This window comes from Lipotes vexillifer, unplaced genomic scaffold (genome assembly GCF_000442215.2).
Source record: "Lipotes vexillifer unplaced genomic scaffold, Lipotes_vexillifer_v1.1 scaffold90, whole genome shotgun sequence".
Lineage (NCBI taxonomy): Eukaryota > Metazoa > Chordata > Mammalia > Artiodactyla > Lipotidae > Lipotes > Lipotes vexillifer.
Window position 1 is genome coordinate 2,051,276 of NW_006782310.1, and position 20,698 is coordinate 2,071,973.

General features: G+C 35.1%; 1 protein-coding gene across 1 annotated transcript in view; it reads right to left on the reverse strand.

Moving 5' to 3' along the window:
• Window positions 1-20,698, reverse strand: part of CCDC178 (coiled-coil domain containing 178) — a 369,756-nt gene that overhangs the window by 114,485 nt on the left and 234,573 nt on the right. The window contains exon 18 of the mRNA XM_007455238.1: window positions 12,082-12,231. Coding sequence (XP_007455300.1) covers window positions 12,082-12,231 — 150 coding nt within the window. The remainder of the gene's footprint in view (window positions 1-12,081; window positions 12,232-20,698) is intronic.

Sequence of the window (20,698 nt, forward strand, 5' to 3'; positions counted from 1 at the left end):
TCCCTACACCAGAGAGTAATAGACTCCTCAGTGGCAAGGGACCAATCAGTAACTAGTTCTCAGGGTGAACACAGGATAACACATTTTCTTATAGAGTACTTTGAAGGTATATTTAGTTAGAACTGTCACAATGTGTCTAAGCTCTTATTTCCATGTGATCCTATAGTTTACATAGTATTGTGTTGTAATAGTTTTAATAATATTAATACTAAGAATGGAGAAAGGTTATCATGAAGTCATACATAGTATTGTACTGACTATTTTTTATTTCCTTTTTAGCTTTTTGAGTTACTGACACATTATTGCAGCAAAACATATGTAGGGTCAATTCATGCTGAATAGTTATTAGAAACCATGATAACAAAAGTCATTACACTGCAGTTCAGTTTTGACAGTAAAATTTCTGCAACATTATCACAAATCCTCATGCATTAGTGCAATGATCCTTACTATAGTTTCATATTAGAATCAAAAGATTGCTGTAGCATGCTTGATACAAAAAGTCAAGCAAGCCAAATTCTTTTCTGCTTTTACAGATAACATTTTTCCTCTTTTTCTATGTACATCATGCAGATAGTAGCTTTGTTTTATATACTTTTCTCAATAACCTATGAGTACATTGCATATATATTTCTTTAAAATAAGGATTTTTCCTTGAAAGACAACACAATTCTGATTACCAGCACCAAAGGAAATAATTTGAGAATGATTTTATATCTGACACAACTTCAAAAATTCTAAAGCTATATTATTCACCATGGTATTATCTTTCCTTTTCTCAGGTAATGTGTTAGGTGTGGTTATAGGTTTTTTTTTAATCAGTGATTTACTATGATGGAATAGTACAAAATTTAAAAAGGGACATCTGTCATATTCAGGATAACTTTTTTTTTTTTTTTTCTTGCGTTATGCGGGCCTCTCACTGTTGTGGCCTCTCCCATTTGCGGAGCACAGGCTCCGGACGTGCAGGCTCAGTGGCCATGGCTCACGGGCCCAGCCGCTCCGCGGCATGTGGGATCTTCCCGAAACGGGGCACGAACCCGTGTCTCCTACATCGGCAGGCGGACTCTCAAGCACTGCGCCACCAGGGAAGCCCCAGGATAACTTTTATAGAAAAGCTGTGAGGGTTACCCTTCAGCTGACAAAGGGAAATATTTTTAATGTCTATCTGTCCACAATAGTTTTCAATAGTTACTCTTTTTTAAAATTTGAGGTATAACTGACGTATAATATCATATTCACTTCAGGTGTACAAAATTTGATATTTGCATACACTGCAAAATGATCAGCACAATAAGTCTAGTTGCCATCTAGCACCGTACAAAGTTAGCTTTTAGGATTTACTCTCATGCAACTTTCAAATATGCTCTACAATATTATTGATTATAGTCACTATGCTGTACATTACGTGCCCCATGACTTATTTGTAACTGGATGTTTGTACCTCTTGAGGCCTTTCACCTCACCAGCTCACCAAATCCCCTCCCCTCTGGCAACAAACATTCTATTTTCTGTATCTATGATTTTGGTTTTGTTTAGTTTGTTTTGTTTTTAGGTTTCAAATATAAGTGAAATCATGTGGTATTTATATTTCTCCGTCTGACTTCTTTCACTTAGAGTAATTCCCTCAAGGTCCATACATGTTGTTACAAATGGCAAGATTTCATTCTCTTCTATGGCTGAGTTTATCCATTCATCCATCAATGGACACTTAGGTTGTTTCCATATGTTGGCTATTGTAAATAATGCTGCTATGTAGATAGGGGTGCATGTATCTTTTCAAATTAGTGTTTTCGTTTTCTTTGGATAAATACCCAGAAGTGGAATTTCTGGATCATACAGCAGCTCTATTTTTAATTTTTTGAGAAACCTCCATACTGTTTTCCATAGTGGATGCACCAATTTACGTTCCTATCAACAGTGCATGAGGGTTCCCTTTTCTCCACATCTTTGCCAACACTTGTTACTTCTAATCTTTTCAATAAAAGCCAATCTAACAGGTGTGAGGTGATACATCATTGTGGTTTTGATCTGCATTTTCCTGATATTAGTGATGATAAGCATCGTTTCATGTGCCTGTTGGGCATTGGTATGTCTTCTTTGGAAAAATGTTCATTCAGATCCTCTGCCCATTTTTAATTCAAATTGTTTGTCTTTTTTGCTATTGAGTTTTATGAATTCTTTATATAATTTAGATATTAATCCCTGACAGGATATATGATTTGCAAATATTTTCTCTCATTCAGTAGGTTGTCTTTTCATTTTGTTGATGGTTTCCTTTGTTGTGCAGAAGAGTTTTAGTTTGATGTAGTCCCACTGCTTATTTTTGCTTTTCTTGCCTTTGCTTTTGGAGTCAGAGCCAACACTTCATCACCAAGACCAATGTCACATAGCTTACTGCCAATGTTTTCTTATAGGAGTATTATGGTGTCAGGTCATACATTCAAGTCTAACTCACTCCGAGTTAATTTTTGTGTAAATGTAAGACAGTGGTCTAGTTTCATTCTTTGGCATGTGGCTGTCCAGTTTTCCCAATACCACTTATTTAAAAGACCATCCTTCCCCCATTGTACATTCTTGACTCCTTGAATATACGTGAGTGGGTTAATTTCTGGGTTCTCTATTCTGTTCCGTTGACCAATGTGTCTATTTTATGCAAATGCCATACTGTTTTGATTAATATAGCTTTGTAATAGAGTTTGAAGTCACAGAACATGATGCCTCCAAATTTGTTTTCCTTACTCAAGATTGTTGTGGCTACACAGTGTCTTTTGTGTTTCCATACAAATTTTAGGATTGCTTGTTCTATTTCTGTGAAAAATGCCATTAGAATTTTGATAGGGATTGCTTTAAATCTGTATATTGCTTTGGGTAATATGAACATTTTAACAATATTAATTCTTCCAATCCACGAGCATGGAATATCTTTTCATTTCTTTGCGTCTTCCTCAATTTCTTTCATCAATGACATAGTTTTCAGTGTATAGGTCTTTCATCTCCTTGATTAAATTTATTCCTAGATATTTTATTCTTTTTGACACAACTGTAAATGGGATTTTCTTAATTTCTCTTTCTTATTTTATACTCTGCCACTTTACTGAATTTGTTTAGTAGCTTTAACATATTTTTTGGTGGAGTTGTGAGCACTTTCTATATACAAAAACATGTCACCCATAAATAATGACAGTTTTACATCTACCTTTCCAATTTGATCCTATCTATCTATTCATTCATGTATTCATTCACTCATTCATCTTACCTAATTGTTCTGGTAAGGACTTCCAAAACTATGTTGAATAAAAGTAGTGAGAGTGGGCATCCTTGTCTTGTTGCCAATCTTAGAGGGAAAGTTTTCAGCTTTTCACTATTGAGTATGATGTTAGCTGTGAGACTGCCATGCATGGCTTTTATTATGTTGAGATACATTCTTTCTATACCCACTTTTTTGAATTTTTTTTATCATAAATGTATGTTGAATTTTGTCAAATGCTTTTTTTGCATCTATTGAGATGATCATATAATTTTTGTCCTTCATTTTGTTAATGTGGCATGCCATGTTGATTGATTTTGGATGCTGAACTATCCTGCATCCCTGGAACAAACTGCATGTGAACATGGTGCATAATCCTTTTAATGTATTACTGAATTCAGTTTGCTAATATTTTGTTGAGGATTTTTGCATCTATGATCATCAGAGATATTGGCCTGTAAATTTCTTTTCTGTGTGATTTTGGTATCGAGGTGCCTGGCCTCATAACATGAGTATGGCAGCATTCCCTCCTTTGGGAAGAGTTTGAGAATAGGTATTAAATCTTTGAGTGTTTGGTAGAATTCACTAGTGAAGCTGTCTGGTCCTGGATTTTTTTTGTTGTTGTTGGGAGGGTTTTGAGTACTGATTCAATCTCCTTACTCAAAATTGGCCTATTTAGATTTTTCTATTTCTTCCTGATTCAGTCTTGGAAAATTTTATGATTCTAAGAATTTATCCGTTTCTTCTATGTTGTCCAATTTGTTGGTGTATAATTGTTCATAGTAGTCTCTTGTGATCCTTTATATTTCTGTGGTATCAATTGTAACTTGTACTGTTTTATTTCTGATTTTATTTATTTGAGCCTCTCTCTTTTTTATTTCATGAGTCTAGCTAAAGGTTTGTCAATTTATTTAACCTTTTCAAAGAACCAGCTCTTAGTTTCATTGATTTTTCTACTGTCATTTTAGTCCCTATTTTATTTATTTCCACTCCAATCTTTATTATTTCCTTCCTTCTACTAACACTGGGCTTCATTTGTTCTTCTTTTTCTATTCCTTTAAGTGGAAAGTTAGACTGTTTACTTAAAATTTTTCTTATTTCTTGAGGTTGGCTTGTATTGCTATGAATTTCCCTCTTACAACCACTTTTGCTACATCCCATATTTTGGTATGTTATATTTCCATTTTCATTTGTCTCTAGGTATTTTAAAATTTTTTTCCTTTTATTTCTTTGTTGGCCCAATGGTTGTTCAATAGCATATTGGTATTTTCCACTTTTTTCTTGTAATTGATTTCTAGTTTTATACCATTGTGGTTGGAAGAGATGCTTCATATGATTTCAGCCTTAAATTTATTGAGACTTATTTTGTGTCCTAACATATGTTCTATCCTAGCGAATGTTACATGTGCACTTGAGAAGAATGTGTATTCTGGTACTTTTGGATGGAATGTCCCTTTTTCTTTTTTTTGCAGTACGCGTGCCTCTCACTGTTGTGGCCTCTCCCATTACAGAGCACAGGCTCCCGACGCACAGGCTCAGCGGCCATGGCTCACGGGCCCTGCCGCTCCGCAGCATGTGGGATCTTCCCAGACTGGGGCACAAACCCATGTCCCCTGCATCGGCAGGCGGACTCTCAACCACTGCGCCACCAGGGAAGCCCCTGGAATGTTCTTTATATATCTATTAAGTCTATCTTGTCTAATGTGTCATTTAAGTCTGATGCTTTCTTAACAGATTTTCTGTCTGATGATCTCTCCATTGAGGTAAGTGTGGTGTTAAAGTCTTCTATCATTATTGTATTGCTGTCCACTTCTCCCTTTAGGTCTGTTAATATTTGCTTTATATATTTTGGTCCTCCTATGTTGGGTGCATATGTATTTACAAATGTTACATCTTCTTGTTGGGTTGACCCTTTTATCATTATGTAATGCCCTTTTTTGTCTTTTATTACAGTCTTTGTTTTAAAGTTTATTTTGTCTGATATGCGTATAACTACACCAGCTTTCCTTTCATTTCTATTTGCACAGAAAATCTTTCTCCATCTCTTCACTTTCAGTCTGTGTGTGTCCTTATATCTGAAGTGAGTTTCTTCTAGGTAGCATAAAGATGAGTCTTGTTTTTATTTTGTAATCATTTAGCTACTCTATGTCTTTTGATTGGAGAATTTAGTCCATTTACATTTAGAGCAATTATTGATAGGTTTGCACTTTGCCATTTTGTTAACTGTTTTCTGGCTGTTTTTGTAGTTCCTCTCTATTCCGTTTTTTCTGCTGCTCTGTTTCCTGGTGGTTAATGACTTTCTTTAGTCTTATGTTTAGATTCCTTTCTCATTTTCTTTTGGGTATCTGCTATGCGTTTCCGCTTTGTGGTTACCATGAGTTCACATTTAACATACTATGTATATAATAGTCTATTTTAAGCCAGTAGCAAATTAAAATTGAATTCATTCCAAAACTCTACATTTTTACTCATGTTATGGTTTTGATGACACATTTTACATCTTTTATTTTATATATTCCTTAACTAATTATTGTAGTTTTAGTTAATTTTACTAGTTTTGTCTTTAAACCTTTATGCTAGCTTTATTAATGATTAATTCACTACCTTTACTATATATTTACCTCTACCAGTGAGATTTTTGCTTTCATGTTTTCTTGTTATTAATTAGTGCCGTTTATTTTCAGCTTATGAAGTACCTTTTAACATTTCTTGTAAGGCTGATTTAGTGGTGATGCACTCCTTTAGCTTTTACTTGTCTGGAAACCTCTTTATCTCTCCTTCATGATAGTTTTGCTGGGGTACTGTATTCTTCTTTGGAAGTTTTTTCCTTTCAGTACTTTGAATATGTTGTTTCATTCCCTTCTGGCCTGCAAAGTTTCTGCTGAAAAATCTGCTGATAGTCTTAGGGGTTCTTCTTTGTAGGCAACAAGTTGTTTTCCTCTCATTGCTTTTAAAATTCTCTCTTTAACATTTGACATTTTAATTATAATGTGTCTTGGTCTCTTTGAGTTCATCTTATTTTGAACTCTCTGGGATTCCTGAACCTGTATGTCTATTTCCTTTTGCAGGTTAGAAAAGCTTTCAGCCACTATTGTTTCAAATATATTGTCTGCCCCTTTCTCTTTTTTCTTCTTCTGGAAACTTTCTAATGTGAATGTTATTGTGCTTGATGTTGTCCCATAGGTCCCTTAAACTAGTCTCACTTTTTAAAACTCTTTTCTTTTTGCTGCTCTGTTTGGGTGAGGTCCAGCACCCTGTCTTTCAGATCCTGATCTTTTCTGCTGCTTCTTCTGGTCTGCTGTTAAACCCCTTTAGAATATTTTTCAGTTCATTTGTCATATTCTACTTCTACAGAAGTCCCTCTGTGACTTCTCTTCAGTACTTTCTTATATTTTCCCTTGTTGCAGTTCTCACTGTGTTCATCCATTCTTCTCATGAGTTTGGTGAGCACCTTTATGACCATTATTTTGAATTCTATATCAGGAAAAGAAAATTACTTCTGTTTCATTAAGGTCTTTCCTAAGGCTTTATCTTGTTTTTTGATTTGGAATATATTCCTTTCCTTTCTCACTGTGCTTGACTCTCAGTGTTTTTTCCTATGTATTAGGCAAAACACTTTCTATGTATTACCTCTCCCAGTCTTGAAGGAGTGGCCTTGTGTAGTTGAAACTTATCATTAAAACTTGCCCTAGGCTCCTGGTTGTCTCTCAAACCTTTGTGATTTTCTAAGCAGCCTGATTTATTCTTGATAGGTCCCCACTGTTTACTGTGTGCCAAAACCTGTCAGTGTTCCAAGGGGAGGGATCTCATTTTTATATATATATATATATATACACATATATATATATGTATACAAAATTTTACCTTGAGTGTCTTTGGTATATCAGGGATCCCATCACACTCAATAAGTCACATTCAAGGTGTTGCCATCATTAAAAAACTACTTATTGTCCTATAACTCTACCAGAAGATTATCTTCTCAAAATTGTATAAAAGATACATAAATCTACAATTCACTGAAAATTGGCATTAGGCTGAAGAATTAGATTGATTTAAGCCAAGCTGACTTTTCTAAAGTATTATCCAGAAATATATACTTAGTTTTTGGTGTTTCTCTCATGGGGTTTGGACAGCAAAAGGGAGATTCATCAGGATAAAACAAAAATGACAAGTTGTCTATTCCATTCTCAGGGATCAGAGGTCTCTTGAGAGTTCTTTAGAGAAAGGGACAGTAGGAATTTAATTCAAGCTCATTAGTCTATGAAGTGTGGTAACTCCTTTAGAACAAGTGTGTGTGTGTGTGTGTGTGTGTGTGTGTGTGTGTGTGTGCACATGCTCATATACCTGTGTCCTAAGAGAGGAAGGAAGAAATACTGACAAAGTCATCACATACCTGTTGCAGGCAAAAATTATTTAAAAATTATGGTTTTCCTTTCAAAGAAACGAATTTCTATCGACTTTGAAATAAACACATAAAAATCACCACTCAACGCCTATTTTTAATACATGCAAGATAATAAGCAATATGAAATACTTATAAAAATGAGAACTAAAACAGCTTTCACATTTTCTATAGGAAAATAATTTTTTTCACTGCTAGAATTGACTTTGACTTCTCACCCAATCAATGTAAAGTGAGTTTTAGAGGAAACCCACATTTGAAAACTGAAAGAGGAAAGAGAAAACATGCTAATGAGATCTCTGAATGATACAATATTTTTGAGAATTTATGATGGAAACTGTCCACTGAGGCTGAGGTGATATAGATTAAAGAGCAAAGATTCATGATTTGTCCGTTGGCTGGGTGAAGAAAGGATGTTGTTGGGCTTAGATTCTATGGTCTATTCTAGGAAAGAATCCCCTGGACTCTGGGGATCACAGCGGTCAGCATGGAAGCTGAGATGAGGTGGCATATTCCTGTGCCCTTTATTGTATCTTTGTCAGTACAGTGGTTGATTAATCATTTATTTTGAATAACTGGATGAATGAAGTGTTTGAATTCTGTGAGGTCCAGAAGCACCCCTTAGAGCTCCAGAGTAGTCCTCTGATTCATGTCCCTACATGACTCCTTCACAAGATCAGGTCACTAAAAGGTGATGCTCCAATCTGAGCATATCCATGGCAGTTACTCATTACTTCTCAGCTATTGGTCCCTTCAAACCTTGGAAAAATATCACAACACACATGCTCATCTATATAGTCTCTTGAAGAAAACATTTGAACCTAAGTTAAGGCAACTGTGTCCTAGGCCAACTTTTCTTCTAATTAACTGTATATGTATTAAATCCCTGAGCCATTAAGGCCCTAAGGTTCCTCATCTGTAACACAGTCTTCAAAAGAGATGGGTAAAATTTCTAAAAAATTTCTAAAGGTAAAATTTCTAAGAGTTGTGAAACCTATCTATAATACTTATGGAAATTAAATAGCTTCTAATTAAGTAGGTAGTCCTTTCCTCATTGGAAAATCATCATTGAAAAAGTACCTTCAATGGGATGAAATTACAAAAGCAATTAGTGAATCGAATAATCTGTTTCAGTTGGACACTAGAGACATAATGCATACTTTATGTGGCTTTTACATGCTTTTAAACCCAATGAGACATGTATAGAATTGTTCAGTAATGTTATAGTAGAGAGGTAGCGTCATGGTTATGAAATGGTTGGATGTAGGAAAATCCTGAGTTTTATTTCCATCTCAGTAAGTCTTCCTCTACTCGGGTTACCATGTGACACACTCAGTCTCAGTTCTATATCTTATATAGGAGATGATGATAATAATGATAATAGAAAAATTTCTAGGATTACTGAGGGACATTTCAAAGATAATGTTTGCAAATTGCATGGCACAGATACCTGTCCACGTAAGTGCTTGTTAAGCACTGACTGAGTCTATAATAATCTGTATTCCCTTAGTGTGAAAGCACTGAGAATTGGAGTAGGGCAAAGGTTAAGCTTTATAAGTGGTTTATAAAAGAACTAAAATATATTTTAACCAGTTTTGGAAGAGATCTTGTTTTCAGCCAACAGAGCCATTAACATTTGCACGCTTGCCTAGCTTACCTTTCTTTGCAGGCCTGAAGAACTTGAGATAGCAATTAAAACAAACACATGGTAATTTTATCAACATATTCATGTTTTTTAAAAAAAGAATATATGAAAAATATATCTGAAATCTTTCAACGAAAATGATGAAAATGTCCATTTTCACATAGAAATACAACCAGTTTTTTGGTTATTTTTCCTTCATTCCTCTTTAGTGTGATTTAAAATTTTGAGATCTGAGAAGCTTTAGACTAAATTCTGTTCTATCATTACCCATGAACATGGCTAATAAGAATTTTGCATAATTGTTTTTGTTTGTTTCTGATTTTTAAAGGGTAAAATTAAAAAAAGAAAACATACAGGAAAGTGTCAAGAAACATGTGCAAAAGAAGCAGACATAATTCTATCATCAAAAGTAATACTATAACATTCTAAAATTTGAGCCACACCTGTATATAAATTTGTAGTAAGGAAGGGGACATTATTTTTTGTACTTAATTTGTTTTACTCTTCCATTAGGCTTTCTTTGCTACTCTCGGTCTAAAAATACTGAGAAGTAGGAAAGTGCATAATGTGTGTAAAAAGAATAATGCTCCCTAAGAAGCATGGTAAGTAAAATATAATTATTTACTCTGCCAAACGGAACGTATGTTCAGAATCAATGAAATTATTCTAAAACAGGAAAGAGATACAAAAAATTCCATCTTATCTGACAAGGAAATTCAACAAGGGAATCAGAGGTTGAGCAGCGCTTCTGTGTACCCAAAACTAAACTGGTCAAGGGAAATGCTGCACTATCAAGAGAATGGACTAAAATATTAAAGGGTTTTCTTGGTTTTGATGGCCAAATTCCATCCTGTAAGCAGTGCATTAGACGCTAATGACATATGATTTCTCACTGACAGATTTAACAGCATCAATAAGGCCTCTCTGTCCATTGCAGCAAATTGATCCTACATGACACTGACAAGGGCAGCCTGCACTTAATGACCTCCATCGCTCAAGAATGGAAATGAAAAATGATTGGAAGTACAAATAAATCTTTGAAAGTTTCCCCGAAACAGGTGTGCTAAAAGTGATTCGTTTGAGGGATCATCACAAACATAAACCCAATCTCTTAGCATGCTCCACTGTCTGTTTATACCAGGGTCTCACTCCTTGGATCTTGAATCAGGATGTGCTTTAATTCCAAAAATGACATCAAGACAACTTGGTTCTTACTATGGAAATACTATGTTTAGGGATCTTTCTTAAAGGCATGAATTCTTCACTAGTTATGCAGGTATCTAATTTATTTGTCATTTGCCACCAAAGGATTCTATACAAACTGATAACAACTATAGATAAAAATTTATTTTTGTTTCCCTCCTGGTTAGAAAAGGGAATACAGTATAGCCATTGATTCTTTTATCCTCCTAAATTATCAGCAACAAATGAAATATATTTAAACTCAATAACAATGTCAAATGCGTGAAGTGATTGGCAAAACCTCCATGGATACACTGATATCCTTTCTTTGAATCCTGCACAGTGGTTTGAGGACACTAAAATTTTGGCATATAGTTGTATTCTTATCCAAACACTCTTATTTCTTGATCTACCTTCATCTTGCTACTACTTCTCAATACAAATTTTTAAGAGAAAAATACACTCTCGTTCTCCCAATATATTTGGAAGCTTTAACTTGCATGAGAGTAGATGGATGGGAAACAAAGGGTGTTTATAAGCAGCATAGTAGATGAATGTAATGTAATAGTTACTCACAGTTTCATAGTAATTTTATTTTCAAAGTAACTATGGCAGTTGGTCTCTTTTTTATTCCTAATCAAAATTTTCCTCTGAGGTAAATTTCACTTTACCGATGAGAAACCTGAGGTCTTAAAGGGTAAATAATTTGCCAAGATCACTGAGCTAGTAATTGGTAGAGCTTACACTCAAATCCTGGCCTGTCCTCCCTATATTCCATAATAGTAAACATAATACTTAAGTTTTAAGCTATTAATTGATAGTGTAGTAATCTCGGTGACAACAGGAGAAAGGATTCATTAGCAATCTACTGGTTTTTACAGCTAGGTGAACTGTTAAAAATTAATCATGCCTCTAGTTTTTGAAATTTAAATTCTGGGAAGAAACAAAGATTCAAAGGAAAATAACTTTTCTTGTCAATGAGTAACTGGAGAAGAATATAGAGGAAGTGGCTGTATCTTAACACTCTAAGAATGGACCTTTCTCTTTGCTTTTGGATTTGTGGGCATATTGTGTGTTTTCCTTTTCCACTTTTAGTATTACAGAAGATTTTACAAAATATTTTAGAATTTCTGGTGATTTCCAGAAACCAGAGTGGTCAAGTTTCTCCCAAGTTTCTAATTAAGCCTCATATTTAATAAGAAAATAGGAACCAAAATATGGAGCCCATACATCATGAGGAATAATTAAATGTATATCATGGAAAGTTACCTACATATGGAACTGAAATTTGAAATATATGATAATATATTTAAATCTATGCATTACAAATATTTGGTAGTTCAGGTCACAATAATTAAAAGCAAATTAGTATAAAATTGTGGATTAGAAAGTATGCTTTTTCATTTCTCAAATATTTTTTCAAAATTCAACTTCAAAATGTTGATAAAAATATAAAACAAAACTTTACAAAAAGAAAACATGCCATTTGGTTGCATATAAAAGACCACCATAAGATTGGAGACCCCATGACTGACTACTTGTTACTTTTTGTGGTACATACGTCAAGTAAGTCATTATTTTAGAAAAATATGAAAAACTTACCTGTTTCTTATCTCGAATCGAACCATCAAGTGATAGCTGTTTTTCATATAGGTTGAAATAGTTGTCCTTTACTGTTAAGAATATGTTCTGTAATTTCTGATACTCTTGAGCTAAATGTAGATTTTCTTCTAGTGAATCATCTTGTATTTTCTACAAGATAAATATATACATGTATTTAATTATATCATTGTAAATTTATGATTGAATTTTTACATTTGAATTATCTAAAAGTATTACATTATATATTGTAGAAAAATAAAACCAAAAAGATGCTTCCCTTGACACTAATATCCTCCTTGGATTTAATAATTTTCTTTCTTGATGCAAGTGGTCTTTTTATTTATTTTTGAACATTGATTCATCAGAGTCTGTCTGACTTTTGTTCTCCTTCTTTCCCAGACCTCCCTCCACAATGCCTTGGGAAGTACCCAGTCCTGGAGGCTTCACTCAGCATCCCAGAAGACTTCCTCCTATTTCCCACCCCTTTTCGTTTTCTCAAGCCCCAGTGCTCAAGTAGATAGAAGACATTTGGAAGCTTAGAATCCTATTTCCAAGAGGTTCAGAGTGGTGGCACTCACAGAAAACATTCAAACCACAGAGAAGTAAAGAGTAAAAAAGACGAGGAGCAAGGAACTCAACGTTTAGAAGCACCCAGAGAAAGCCATTATTTGTTACTAGTATACTTTAGCTATATTCAAAGCTAAATCTGCTCTGTGAGCAGCTGAGAACTTTACAGCACTCCCCATGACTAAATATATATATGTCAAATCTAATACAAAACCCTCAGAATGTAACTTTTGCCAACATTACCCACTCGCAAATTAGGGGCTGCCTTTCATTTTAAGTTAGAGGTGTGATTCAGTTTAGCTGCTGATTCTTTTTACATTTCTAGCACAGAAAATTTTCTTTGGCTGCTTCAAAAAATATGGAATTTATCAACAGCCTTAAATATTTTCAAACCTGTTAATCTAGTAATTCATCTTATGGAAATTTATACTAATCAAAAAGCTTTATTTGTTACAACATTATTTATAGTAGCAGAAAGTTTTCAAAACATATAAATGCAGATTAATCATGTCAATGATAATGATGATTAAATAACTAGATATAAAAATAACCATTGTGAAGCACTTAAAAATGTCTCTTTGGGAAAACTGCTATCACATCAAACCTTTAGTATAAGTTGTTAAAAAATACATCGCAGTATGAGAATGCACACGGAGGAAATGTAATTCAGCAGAAAATTGTCTGTACAAATATTTCTCTATTTACACACTTGAAGAAGATTTATTAAGGTCAACAAACATATTTCTCATGAAAGCCTGGTATCCATATTGATCTCTAATGATTAATACTATGTCATAGGTGTTCTTCAAAAAGCCAAAATGATGAACTGAGAACCATTTTAAGTGTCCTTGTCCTAATTCTGGCACAATAATTTAAAACTTTAGAAACTTCTATCTAATAAACTTGCTTAAAATCACAGAATTATCTTTTGGTAGGAGGACAAAGTGTCTATGAATATTTTTCTTTGGTGGAGATACCTTTGAAAAGATGGTTACAGTTCTTTTTGATATCTTAACACCAATATGAAAATCTAATCCTCAAGTGATTAATTTGAAGTTTGATACATGTTCTAAAGGAGGCATGAGAAGAAATCATTTTGAGTTTTTTTGTTTGTTGTTTGACTTAAGCACATTCTGATACCTGAGATATTCTACTTCTCTATTACATTTCTTTCAAGACCCAGATGCCTATTATAAATGTTGAATTTGAGAGGAGTGCTACAAAAGTTGTGGAATTTGTTTTAAACTTATTTAATGGTACTTAATTGGGGATATATTTGGTACTTTATGCTTTGCTCACTGTGTAATGTACAGTTTTATTTCCAAACAATTGTATTTTCAATTTCTGTATGACACCAGTTGTTACTGTTTTATATGCCAAGATTATAGAGTAGATACTAAGAAACTAAACTGTGTATTTAGGCCAATGAATCTTCAAAACATTGTTACATCAGTCATGATACTTTACATTATCATTTCTCAGTAATGAATGTATAGAAGGATTTACCAATTCACTACCTATTCCTGAAAGTCAGTGACCTTCAGATGTGCAATGAAGTTTAAGTTTTTTAATTTTAAATAATGTATTCTGCTGACACTGAAAATGTTTTTTTATGTTTAACTGTGGTTCCACCTCACAACTCTGACTGGTTTAATTTTAACCAATGGTATTATAACATGCAAATGAAGCAAACAGTGAATGATAATTATTGGTGGATATGTGTCCAGGTGAAATAATGCTACCACTACTGGAGTTGAACAGCAAGAAGTAGAAGATATTAAGTAAAGGCACAAAAGTTGGAGTTGGCAATATAATAAAAGGGTGAGAAGAAGAAATTAATAACAGAAGTAGATGGCTTTTACATGCCTTTAAATTCAATCCAGCTAAATCTTATCAGTAGAGTCTTGCTACTCAAGGTCTTGACTAAACGCAAACTTAAACAAAAAGTTTGTTTCTAAAACCATTAAAGAAAAATTTGATTGTAATCTCTATAGGTTAAAATAACTGCACTCTGAGTTGATTTACAATATTATTTTATTCATTCATTCATTCTCATTTTCATTCAGTTGCTTATTCAAAACTTTTAATTTAGTAACTACTGTATGCCAAGACTTAAGATGTAATGGTGAACCTCAAGAATTTGTGGTCTTATGGGAAAGATTTACATTTAAAAATCATAGAAATATATAATTAGAGTATAGAATTCACAATCTTGTGCATTTTTTTCTGTTTTCCATATGCATTAAACTCATTCCAAAGGTCTGAATAAACACTTTCTCAAAGCCAGATTTATCGGTACGTATTCAATTCCCATTATTAATGATTATTAAGATGAAACACTGGGAATATGGATTGATAAAGAGAAGAGAGGTTGAATGTCTGTTAATAGTTTCCATGTTGCCTAGAATTTAGTAAGGAAAATACTTAGCTTGAGGAGGGTTTGTTCTCTGTTATCTCAAATTATTTGTTAAACTTTTATGTTTGGGGGTATATTCAGCTTATTACCCCAACATTTTATTAGGAAATACAGATTATGTTTATAAAGGGTGAACAAAAATTACTTATAAATTCCATGAGGGCTGACACCATCATTTTGTTTACCTGTAAGATATATTGTACAAAGCAGAGCTGACATTAGTGGGTACCCAAGTTTTTAGTAAATGAATGAATGAATACACAGAATAAACCGTTAGGAAATGTATGCATTTATCACTTTAGAACTACACATTTTATTGGCCCACTTCCGTGGAACAACTTACTGATGATATTACAATGACGCACATTTATTTGTATTATTTGATACTATACTACTTCAGAGGTGAAGATTTTAAGGATGTATATAAAAAGAATTCATACAATATGTTTTTCAATTGAGTATTTGAACATTATTCTAAGGATATACCACATTGTCCAGACTGAGCAAGAGTTCTTTCTCTGGGTGCATCGTTGATTTTCACAAGGCACGTGACTCCCTTGAAACTGTACACAGTGGGTTTCTTTTTGAATTACCTAATTAGCCCATGATCCTAAAAGTAATGGGAAACCATTGCTAAAGCAAGACCTGGCCTCTTCTGTCACCAAAAATGCTGAAAAATGAAGGCAGATTGCAACCCCAAGATATCAAAATAGTAGTTTTCCCTTTTTTTTCCACTTGATCTTTATTATTCTTTAAGCCATATATTTCATCTAGGATATTCCCTCCACTTTCTCCATTTTCAGCTTCTTTTGCTCACTCTTCCCCTTCTCCTTTCCCTCTCCCACTGGGTAAGTAGGGAATAGGGAATTATAATGAGAAATGAGTTCTTTTTGGACAAATATAGACCATATATCATCTATTTATGTTTCACCTTGTGATATATAGACAAGAACTTAGAAATAAGGCTGAATTTGAATGTTAACTTATGCATTCCACACATAATGGAATGGCTACTGTCCTAGTTATTATAATTACAGACAGGGAAGGAAAGTCAATGAGAAGTCAGGTGAGGCAACTTGTATTTTCCAAAAATGGCCACAGAAATATTTTCATTCCCACATGTTCTTCCAGAACCTGTCACTCCCTATCAAGAACAGCCTATATCTCCTTCCCTTGAACCTGGGAGACTTGTGGCTTCTCCAGCCAATAGAGTATGGTGGAAATATTGCTGTGTGATTTCCCAGGCTAGTTTATTTAAAAGAGCTAATTTATTTAAAAAGCTAGGTTATTAAAAAAAAAAAAAAAGCATACAGTTTCTGCCTGGCTCTCTCCTTGGGGACATTTACACTTGGACCAGCCACTATGTTGTGAGGAATTCAGGCCACATGGAGAGGTTATTGGTGTTGTAGGTGTTCCAGTAAACAACCCTAGCTCAGGTCTCAGATAACAGCATCAACTGTGAGTAAATGAGTCATCTGAAGATGATTCCAATGCTTAGTCTTCAAGTCATCCAGATGATGGTTTAGAATGTGTGAGAAGAGACAAGCTGGCCCTGCTATGTCCTGTCCAAATTTCTGACACATAGAATCCTGTGCCATGAAGTTTTGGGGTATTTGTTATGCACCCATAGCAATCGAAACACCAGGCATCTTGTGCAAGGTTACAAACATATTAAGTGGAGGACCTGGCTTTGTACCCAGGCCGACTGGCTCCAGATCCCATACTCTGCACCATCCACTATACCTCCTTCATAAACATAAGCCAGCATTCTCTGACTCTACACAATGCCGTCTTTATAAAATCTAACGACATTAAACAATCAGATCAAATAACACAATTACCTTGTTCTGAGCCTATTTCCACCAACCTCTTTTCATAAATCTGGCTAACACATAGCTTGACATAGATAAATTGGGCTGCTGCAGGAAATTAGAACTTGGTCCCCTTGGTAGCTACTTTTCATTGTAAGTCAATATGGGTATGCTGGTTACCTATAACCAGTCTTGGGTGTTTGATCTACATAATTCCATATTCCGTGATTTGATTAGGCCTGATGTATTCACTGGCAAGACAATGTGTCAAGTGCATAGACCTTTACAGCTGAGGCCTGCACAACTATGGACTACAGTTGACTGCAACAGAGTAATGCTACATGTTGAGACCTCTGGAGGTCCAGCCAGATGCACTTACTTTGGAGAAAGCCTAAATCCATTTGAACTTTTTTTTTTTTTTTTTCAGCGAAGGGCGGAGGGGATCATTTGTTTTTAATTTAAGATGGACTAATGGCAAAGGAGAGTACAAGAAAAAAAACTTGATCTAAACATTCTAGAGAGATGGTTATGATCAAAATATTTGCATGGTACATGTAGGTGCAGAAAACCTACACAGCTATTTACAAATGTTTTACTGTTATTAAAAGTCCTAGTACCTATGACTAAATTTATAATGTCATCTATACCCTCAGTTACTCTTAATACAGGCATTTGGATCCAGTTCACTGGGCAGATGGGCTAAGTCCTTCTCTCAATTATGCATTCATTGTAAGAGAGTTGTCATCTTCTGACCCAGTTCTAATTCTAACTGTCTGATCCTAATGTGATTGTGTGTGGCAGTCTCAGATGATCTTTTCTGATGATCTGTCTGTCATCTCCTGATTCTTGGTTGTTAATAGTTTTCTGCAGACAGCTCCTTGCTTTCTTGCATCCTGCCAGGGCTCTGCTGGCTGTTGCTGCCGTGTCTGTGTCCTTACACCAACTGCACCACACTCACTCTAGTCCCATGGTTCGAAAGAATTGACTTGCTGCCAGAACTACCGAAAAGCAAAAGTTGTATTGCTGATATTTATTGATCAATGTTACTCTAGAGCATCCTCACTTCTAGCTTTCATTCATTTATTCATTTGCTCAATCATTCGTTTAGCAAACCGTTAGTAGGTTTACATTATAGGTCCAACTCTATAATTACCCCAGGGATTAAAGAGAAGGCTGGATGTGAACTCTTTTCACCAGGGATTACAGGCTAGACTGGGAGGAGGCAGAGTGGAACCAAGTCCATTTGAGGTATTTCTTTTTTCTTTTCTTTTCTTTTTTTTTTTTTTGAGGTACGCGGGCCTCTCACTGTTGTGGCCTCTCCTGTTGCGGAGCACAGGCTCCGGACGCACAGGCTCAGCAGCCATGGCTCATGGGCCCAGCCGCTCTGCTGCATGTGGGATCTTCCCGGACCGGGGCACGAACCCGCGTCCCCTGCATCGGCAGGCGGACTCTCAACCACTGCGCCACCAAGGAAGCCCCTCGAGGTATTTCTTGAAGTACCCTGAATTGATTCTACCAGGTGAGGAAAGCGGGGTCAGAAAAGCTTCATAGAAGAAATAAACGGTGACCTGAATCTTAGAAGAACCATTTTATTTGGCTGGTGATATAAGCTGTCCTGCCATTTGGGTCAGCATATATTTGAGAAAACTGGATGAGTCAATTGAGAACAATGTTTTCTTGGCCCCTTTAGGACTATTAGATTATTGCTTCCTATGACTTGTGAATTAGACTTTCATAGATCATGTTAAATGTTCTGTTATCTCTTGACTTTTAAATGATACGATGTAAATAATGAAACGTGCCCATATATTTAGTATCTCACTAATGCACAGCGTCACACATAACACTCCAAGCACCAATGTTTCAGTAGCATGTGATCCTGTACAGATGCTCATGCCTTATACCATTGATATCATACCACCCAATCTCCACAGTCCCCACATTTGCTTTTGGTTCATCTCTGCCAGTTAGGGGCACTGGATTGGTAGTTTTGCATGCAGTGATGTTTTGATGTTATTAAAGCAGGCATCAGTACTGAGACTGATTCACAGAATGTGCAGGGGACAGACTTTAGAATAAATGAGACATGGAGGTTCCAAGTCTCTTTGTGAACACTACTGCTTCAAAAGCATTCTCTTTGATTTGTGGGAATTAGCGTGGTGAACACAAATGCTTAAAATACATGCTAATTCTCTAACAATATAACAGACACGGAGAAAACGCATACTTTTCAGATGCATCACCTACTGTGTGCATGGAGGCATTATTGTATTGCTGCTCCCTTAAAATCTATACACCAATTACTACAGAAAATGAGAGCTCTCCCCAGTGTTTCCAAGGAGTAAGTCTGTGAGAATGATATGTGTCGATACCCTGGAGTCTCAAAGGAGCACATAACTGTTTTAACTCTCCCAGGACCCACTTCCTTGTCTGTGCTGCCATGGAAACCAGTCTCTTGTCCAACTCAAATTCTCCGATAATTAGTCTTGAACATTCTTGATTTTTAAATGCATAAATCAGTCCTCTGCATCAAGGTTGTAACATGCCTCAAACTCTACATATTATCATGTTTGACAAAATGCTCTCTATTCACTAATTTATTAGCAACTGGTATACACAAAGCACTGTGGGGGACACTGTGAGAGTTCAAAGAGCACCTTTAGGACATTGATAAAAGCCTGCCACCTTGTCACTGCTAGACAGTCAAACTTGTCACTGCTAGACACCAGCGGATGCTTTGCTTAGGTCCTCCACCTCAGCACCCACGTAAGCAACCACACACAGGACTCCTTGTCTGAGCTCCCTGACGGGCTTACACATTTGGCTACGGCTGGTTTACTCAACCGTTTACTAATGGACACTACAACATTGCCTCTCAGAACTCAGAAAATATCCATTGGGAATTTATGACTACTTGGTATTAGCCCTGTTTTTCCTTATTATGTTTTGACTCTGTCCAGTGTATATATATGACCAGGAATTATTGACCCCAGCATGAAAAACTACACAATTTCAGGGCCAAAGGAGCCTGCAATCAGATAGGGGAATTGAGGCATTCCCAAAGCTAACTACATTAGATTACATTAAATATGAAGAAGATGGAAGACATATCCGAACTATGAGACTAGTTCCATGAGACAGCAGCCCAGTGAAAGCGAGGGGCAAAGCTTCAAGGAAGAGTCAGTTTTTAAATAGATTCTAAAGATATTTCATACACAAAGTGTTGTATATGTTCTTGGCAGGGAAAAATCTGGCTTGGAAACATAGATGCTTGTTAAATATTAAAAAGCACCTGATTAATATGGGTTTGTGTGTGTGTGTGTTTTTTTTTTTTCTAAAGGAAGATTTACCTCCATGTTGCCTGTAGCTTTTCTCCTATAACTACTCAATGGCTTTAGGGATTGCTAAATACAGATGCCACTTACATTAGCTATTAAATTTTTATTTGATCTGATTTTCTTCAATATAATCCTAAGTCCCCTCAAAGTATCTGGTATAAGTGATTAGAGAAACAAATTATATAATGAGAAAAAGAGAGTAAAAATCGGTGTAATGTAATCTATATCACCAATATATTTTTCCAAGTTAAAATACACGATTTAAACAAATACATGTATGTCCTCAGTAAGTGACAGTCACAGTACTAATAATTACCCTAAACTTTCTTTTTACTTTATTAAATAAACTTTAAAAATTTAATCCTGAATATATATGAATTTAATAATGTGTCTTCTAATATCGTTTAAGATTATTAAACAGAAACATATTTGCATACTATTTCCTTTTTAAACATCCCTACACATTATTATAATTTAATTCTATA